General features: G+C 44.2%; 1 protein-coding gene across 1 annotated transcript in view; it reads right to left on the reverse strand.

The window, feature by feature from the left end:
• Nucleotides 1–7500, reverse strand: part of mthfd1l (methylenetetrahydrofolate dehydrogenase (NADP+ dependent) 1 like) — a 36817-nt gene that overhangs the window by 25489 nt on the left and 3828 nt on the right. Inside the window, exons 4-7 of the mRNA XM_031581286.1 lie at nt 6909–6962; nt 5637–5761; nt 4613–4713; nt 2214–2359 (exon numbers count right to left, since the gene is read on the reverse strand). Coding sequence (XP_031437146.1) covers nt 2214–2359; nt 4613–4713; nt 5637–5761; nt 6909–6962 — 426 coding nt within the window. The remainder of the gene's footprint in view (nt 1–2213; nt 2360–4612; nt 4714–5636; nt 5762–6908; nt 6963–7500) is intronic.

The raw sequence follows: 7500 nt of genomic DNA on the forward strand, positions 1-7500 counted from the left end.
AATTGCCATACATAATTGCGGAATATTGCCAACAGCTAGTGATATGTGCAAAACAATGTTAGGGAAGGATGAGTAGCCTACGTAAAAAAACTGAAAAGCATCCCAATGCCCGCCCTATTTAATTGAATTGGCAGCTGATGTGAGGGCACTATTAGTCGCAAAACTCCCGAAGGCAGATTATTTTGCAATACAATTAGATTAATCCACCGATGTGTCAAACGAAGCTCAGCTTTTAGCTTTTTTGTGATTTGTCGACCAAAATGAGATGCCGGAGGAATTTCGATTCTGTAAGCAGCTGCCTGGAGGTAACAAAAAAGTTCAGAGATTTTCAAAGTGATCGACAATTTTTTCCATGAACATGATATACCCTGGCCAAAATGTGTCGCGATGTGCACAGACGGTGCAAGAGCCATGTATGACGCACTGCATGCTTCATAGGGAGAATGTCGTTGCCAAAGACATGAATGATGAATTCTCAAACGTCAGATCTCTCACTAGGTATGAGATATTTCATCCATACTTAAGCTTCTCAAGCTACTCAATTCTTTGTCCCTCCCTAATTGAATATAGAGTGACGACTAACTGTAAGGGAGAACAAATGTCAATAATAAACAGAATAAATTGAAACTAGTTGTGTGTCACAGATGATTTGTAATTCTGTTCAAACATGTGTAGGGGAGTGTGTGTGTGTGACTGACACTTAGTTCCAAATAAAATATATGAATATCAGGCCCAAATTTGGGGCGGCGGGGGTGGGGGTCCCTGCTCAGCGTCTCTCTCAGCCAAGGGGTCCTTGGGCTGAAAAAGGTTGAAGACCCCTGGTTTAGACATTGGGGGGGGGGTCAAAACATTTTTTTTCCTATATTTATAGTATATGAAAATGTGCACATTTAGAACATAGTTTCGAGGACTACATGGACCATTTGAATTCACATCTAAAGGAATAGTGTAATATCTTAGAGGCAGTGACTGCCCCTCCACTTTGTTTTGGTGAGTTGCTTACTGTTTACTGACCTTAAACACACCTACCAATTACATGCGCTGAACCCTTATTGTCAATATGAACTCATGAATATGAACTCGTTCATACAAAGTTGCACAGGCACCCTGAGGGTTTCTACCTTTTCCCGTTATAATTGTAGAAGTTAAATCGAGGAGACTATAACATCAGCTAGATAACTAGCTATCATTTCATGTAAATGCAACTCTTCCATTTAAATCGTTTAAGTGTATTACAAGTTTCCTTAGCTAGCTAGTTGTTAGCTAGCATAACTAGGTAACCATAGCAACCAGCTCAAAGTGGATACGTTTGTCCTCACCGCCTTCTTTACCATGCATTTAACATTCTCCTTACAAAGTGCTAATTATTATTATTTTTTGAGCTGTATATATATCTTTAAAGAAGAAGATTCAAGGTTTCTGGGGATGTTCTTTTCATGACGCTAGGACAAAAACTCGCGGGGCTTCAAAGGCATATTGACAACAATAACAAACTCGTTTTATTTGCTTACACATTTAGCTCGGTATCAAGTTACTTACTGTCTGAAAAAAAAGGCGTATGCTCGGCTGCTGGTCCAGTTTTCTCCGCTTTTTAGGTAACCTTAATTCCTCCATTACTCTACCTTACTTACTTAGCGCTCAACTGACTGACGAAAAAGGGTTAGGTAACCATGCCAACGCAGAACGACGCGAAGTGGTTTCAAACGAAATCACACAAGTGTACAATTAGGAGGGGGGAGTCACACACTTATGTTTTTCTTAACAAACGGAAAAAAATTGAAAATAAATAAGACATGACCGATCCATTGACAGGGTTCATAAAAGGAGAACATATATTTAACATATTTTCTGCTGTATATTGGGGGGGGGGGGGGGGGGGGACGGGACGACAGGTTGGTACTTTTTATTGGGGGGGACACGACCCCCCCCAAAGAATGCGTGGTTACGCCCTTGCACACATGATACACTCACAGCAGGACTGGTCAGTAACACACACACACACATGGAACACTCACAGCAGGACTGGTCAGTAACACACACACATGGTACACTCACAGCAGGACTGGTCAGTGGTCAGTGGTCAGTGACACACAGACACACAGACACACACACACACATGGTACACTCACAGCAGGACTGGTCAGTGACACACACACACACACACACACACACACAGAGCAGGACTGGTCCCTGGTGTATGCGGTGGTCTTTACCTGTCTCTGCAGAGCTGTGGTGAAACTGGTCTCCGGCTGACATTTCAGAACCGCCAGGCCCGCTTTTTCCATCAGGCACTGCAGGGACGCCCCCAGGGGTCCTTCACCTCCCAGGATCACGGCGGTCTTTCCCTCCAGAGACGCCTCTGTTGAGCCAGCAGTCAGAGAACAGGGTTCTTGCACCATTTCAAAAGTAAAATGTAATGCTTTTTAAGACCTTTTTAAGACCTCAACAAATATAATTTAAGACCCAAAAATGTCACAATTTCTTTGGAATACTCAATTTATTGCCTCCTACAATGGAAATCAAAACTTAAAGTTTTCAACTATGTGAAATGTGAAAACTCTGCAAAAATACTTTTTCATGAGAAATTAGGAGACAGTATAATAACTGACAATAACCCTTCCAACACTGTTTGGCCAATATATTATATATATATATATTTTTTATAGATGTAAACAATCAAAGCCCACAGTTGGCATTTTCATTTGTTTTGTTCCTTTGTGATGCAGAACAGAGCCAACATAACATACATACGTTTGGATTACACTAAACAACACAATGCATTGCATGAAGGAATCATATCGAATAATGAAAATAATAACTGTTTGAAAACATTAATGTTATCACATGACTCTTCATGAGAGAAACCAATGAATAGAGAGGTCCATTGTTTTGTAACATCCCAAATTCATCATCAGTAGTCCAGAATCGCAAATGAAGGTCCATTTGTTTGCTCTTTGTCGTTTTATTCATACTTTCGTCAAACATGACAACATATGGTTTCTCACTAACGCTGCATGATAGCTCCTTCTTGATGAATGAAGCGATGCCATATTTGGCGACATATGCCGTTTTTTTTTCACCACAGGTGAATGACTTTGCAAGCTGCGAATCGGGGAACATGGCAGCAAAGACGCCACGTATGTCATCGTTAGATTTAAATGAATTGTGCCTTGTCACAGTATGGAGAACCCACAGTACCTCTGCCTTTTGGGTGTCTGGCGGTGAAATGAAACTTGTTACAGCCGACTGAGAGGTGGCGTCTGAACTTGTATCGTCGTTAGTAGGGATGGGTATCGTTTTTTGTTTTTTTCGATACCGGTGCTAAACCGATACTTTTAAAACGATACCGGTGCATAAACGGTGCCTGAACCGATACTTTTTTTAAAGCACAAAGCGACGATTGACGACATTAAAGAAAGGCTTTTTTTATTGCCAAGGCAATTTTTTTTCTTCAAATTGAACAATATATTAACTGTTTAAAGTATATTATAAATATAAATACATACAAAACACTTGGCTTCCAACTACAGCTTCAAACTTTTTAACTTCAAACTATGAACATTATATTAACTGTAAACAACAGTTTATAGTATACTTAAATAAATATAAATAAATACAAAAAACAGCTTCAAACTTCTTTTGCAAAAATAGTATTATTGGAGTCAAACATGTATTATTTTGCTTGCATTTATTTCATGAAATTTCACCATTTTATGATTTGTTTATACCTATCTTTTCTATCTTGTTTATAGTTAATCTTGTTACTTGAACACACTGAGTACGAGAAAATGTGTACTGCCCCTTTAAGAGACTACCGTAGGTTAGCTGTCATCTCCGTTTATTTTCCAGTCTTCGGTTGCTGATCTGCCGTTGACTCTTGCCTTCTCTCCCCTCTTTTCACGCAATTATTTTGTTGCATTTGCTGCACGTCGCGATGTTTTAATCTTTTTGTGCGAAATACTGCCACACTTTTGACCGTTTACCTTTCGGTATTTTCTCTGTTAAAAGGTTGATGGCTAGTTCTGTTTGTGCTTGCCTGCTCTTTACTGTCATAACACTGTTGCTATGAAAACACCAATGAGCGTGAGCGACACAGGACAAAGTTTACATTGGGAGCTGGGGCAGTTTTACATGTGCCCCATGGAATCTGCCTAGCGACCGTGTTCAATTGGCTCAGGCACCGAAATGAAGCACCGAAATCTGCGTTGCACTTCCCCATCTTCTTTGCATTTTGAACCTCACATCGACAACCGCGTAATGGCGACACGCAGCCTGACGTCAGCGTCTGTAGCCGACCGACCGTAAACAGCTATTAAATTGCGGAGACTCAATTCACACAATACTAAATTAATCAACTATTAGATGTTTTACGATGCGCCACTGTGCTTTCTCATCGTCATTAAGCGCACCGGCAAAAAAATGAATACCTACAGCAACTTTACGTGAAATTTAAGACAATTTAAGACCTTAATTACCCGAATTTTAATTTAAGACATTTTAAGACTTGTTAAGGACCCGCGGGAACCCTGGAGAAGACTCTCAGTGTGCACTTCACTCGAGCGAAACACACACACACACACACACACACACACACACACACACACACACGTACCATGTCTGGCCAGCAGTTCCAAGGCAGCTCTGGCCAAAGGCGGGGTGAAGGTTTGGCTCCGCCCTCCCCCAACCACGCGCCCCACGTTCACATCAGACACCCTGGGGACAAGGAACACACCTCACGGTCAACACCACTTCCTGCGTCAGAATAAGAGTCCCCCCTCACGGTCAACACCACTTCCTGCATCAGAATAAGAGTCCCGCCTCACGGTCAACACCACTTCCTGCGTCAGAATAAGAGTCCCCCGTCACGGTCAACACCACTTCCTGCGTCAGAATAAGAGTCCCCCCTCACGGTCAACACCACTTCCTGCATCAGAATAAGAGTCCCCCGTCACGGTCAACACCACTTCCTCCGTCAGAATAAGAGTCCTCCCTCACGGTCAACACCACTTCCTCCGTCAGAATAAGAGTCCCCTCAAGGCTGGGATCCCCCAGGAGATTTTCTATGAAGGCATGTTTAAACTGCACAGAGGTTCATGCAACAGCGAGATAAGAGGGAGAGACAAGAGGATAAGAGAAGAGAGAAGAAGGAGAGAGAGAAGAAAGAGAGAGAGAGAAGAGTTAGAGAGAAGAGTGAGAGAGAAGAGGGCGAGAGAGAGGGAGGAGAGAGAAAGAAAGAGAGAGAGAAGAGGGAGAGGGAGAGAGAACTCACCCGTCTACATCCTTGTCTGGTCTCAGGCTGTTGCGCAGGCGTGGGGAGAGAGAGAGAGAGAGAGAGAGAGAGAGAGAGAGAGAGGGAGAGAGAGAGAGAGAGAGAGAAGGAGAGAGAGAGAGAGAGAACTCACCCGTCTATGTCCTTGTCTGGTCTCAGGCTGTTGCGCAGGCGTGGGGAGAGAGAGAGAGAGAGAGAGAGAGAGAGAGAAGGAGAGAGAGAGAGAACTCACCCGTCTACATCCTTGTCTGGTCTCAGGCTGTTGCGCAGGCGTGGGGAGAGAGAGAGAGAGAGAGAGAGAGAGAGAGAGAGAGAGAGAGAGAGAGAGAGAGAGGGAGAGAGAGAGAGAGAGAGAGAGAGAACTCACCCGTCTACATCCTTGTCTGGTCTCAGGCTGTTGCGCAGGCGTGGGGAGAGGGAGGACGGGGGCAGGTGCAGGTAAACGCCGTGGACCGTAGAGTCCTCGTTCAGCCTCAGAACCTCCTCAAGGATCTACAGGGATTGGGGAGACCATCATCACACACACACACACACACACACACACACACACACACACACACACACACACGGGGAGACCATCATCAATCAGATCAATCAACCATCAATCAGATTAATCAATCATCAATCAGACCTTAATCTCAACCATCAATCAATCAGATCAACCATGATCTTCAATCAGGCCTTAAACTCAACCATCAACCAATCAGGCCTTAAACTCAACCATCAATCAATCAGGCCTTAAACTCAACCAATCAGGCCTTAAACTCAACCATGAACCTTAATCAGGCCTTAAACTCAACCATCAATCAATCAGGCCTTAAACTCAACCAATCAGGCCTTAAACTCAACCATCAATCAATCAGGCCTTAAACTCAACCAATCAGGCCTTAAACTCAACCATCAATCAATCAGGCCTTAAACTCAACCATCAATCAATCAATCAGGCCTTAATCTCAACCATGATCTTGAAACTAATCTGTTTGGGAGGCAAGTTAAGTGAATTATAAACACGGGGTCATGATAGTCATCAACACATTCTCCTTGTTTACATTCCAAACTCAACATCCAGTGTCCCCTAATATCAACCCTAACCCTCATCTACACACACACACACACACACACCTAACCTAAATTTCCCTAGGGATTAATAAAGTATCCATCTATCTATCTATCTATCCCTCATCTAGCCCCCCCCCCCCCCCCCCCCCCCCCACACACACACACACACACACACACACCCCTAACCCAGCGGTGCAGATGGGATTTTTGAACTGGGGGGGACGCTAACATCGCCTAATCAGCAGAGTTATTAACTGATGATTGTCGCCTTACGTAGGGAGAGTGGTGGGGACGGATCGGAGTCACTATGAATCTGGGGGGGACATGTCCCCCCCGTCCCCAGTGCTATCTGCGCCCCTGCCCTAACCCCTCATCTAGGGCCACACACACACACACACATCTAGGCGCTGGTTTAAAGGTTTCATGATACAGAGGTGTGATCTGATCACAAGTATTGATCCGACGCTCCCACACACACACTCACACACACACACACACACACACACACACGCTGGTTTAAAGGTTTCATGATACAGAGGTGTGATCTGATCACAAGTATTGATCCGACGCTCCCACTGACCTCATCCTCTGTACAGGCTCTTGGCAGGCTGATGTCCATGATGCTCAACCCAACCTGTGAAAACAACACACACACACGCACGCACACACACACGGTTAGACACATGGTTAGACACACACTAGAGATAGAGACAGTTACACAGTGCGCACACACACACACACACACACACACGATTAGACACACACTAGAGATAGAGACAGTTACACAGTGCGCGCACACACACACACTTATTTATATTAGATAGGACAGTGAAGGACAGTGAAGGTTTGGACAGGAAATGAGATGGAGAGAAGAGGTGGGGAGTGGGGTCGGGAAATGACAGCAGGTCAGATTCGAACCCGTGTCCTCATGGGCGTTCAAGCCCGTATATGGTCGGGGCTACTGCTTGCAGTACACACACACACACACACACACACACACACACACACAGTTAGAGACACAGACACAGACACACAGAATCACACAGTAGATCAGACAGACAGGCAGAATCAGACAGTAGATCAGACAGACAGACAGTAGATCAGACAGTAGATCAGACAGACAGACAGACAGACAGTAGATCAGACAGACAGACAGACAGACAGTAGATCAG

Source organism: Clupea harengus, chromosome 15, assembly GCF_900700415.2.
Source record: "Clupea harengus chromosome 15, Ch_v2.0.2, whole genome shotgun sequence".
NCBI lineage: Eukaryota > Metazoa > Chordata > Actinopteri > Clupeiformes > Clupeidae > Clupea > Clupea harengus.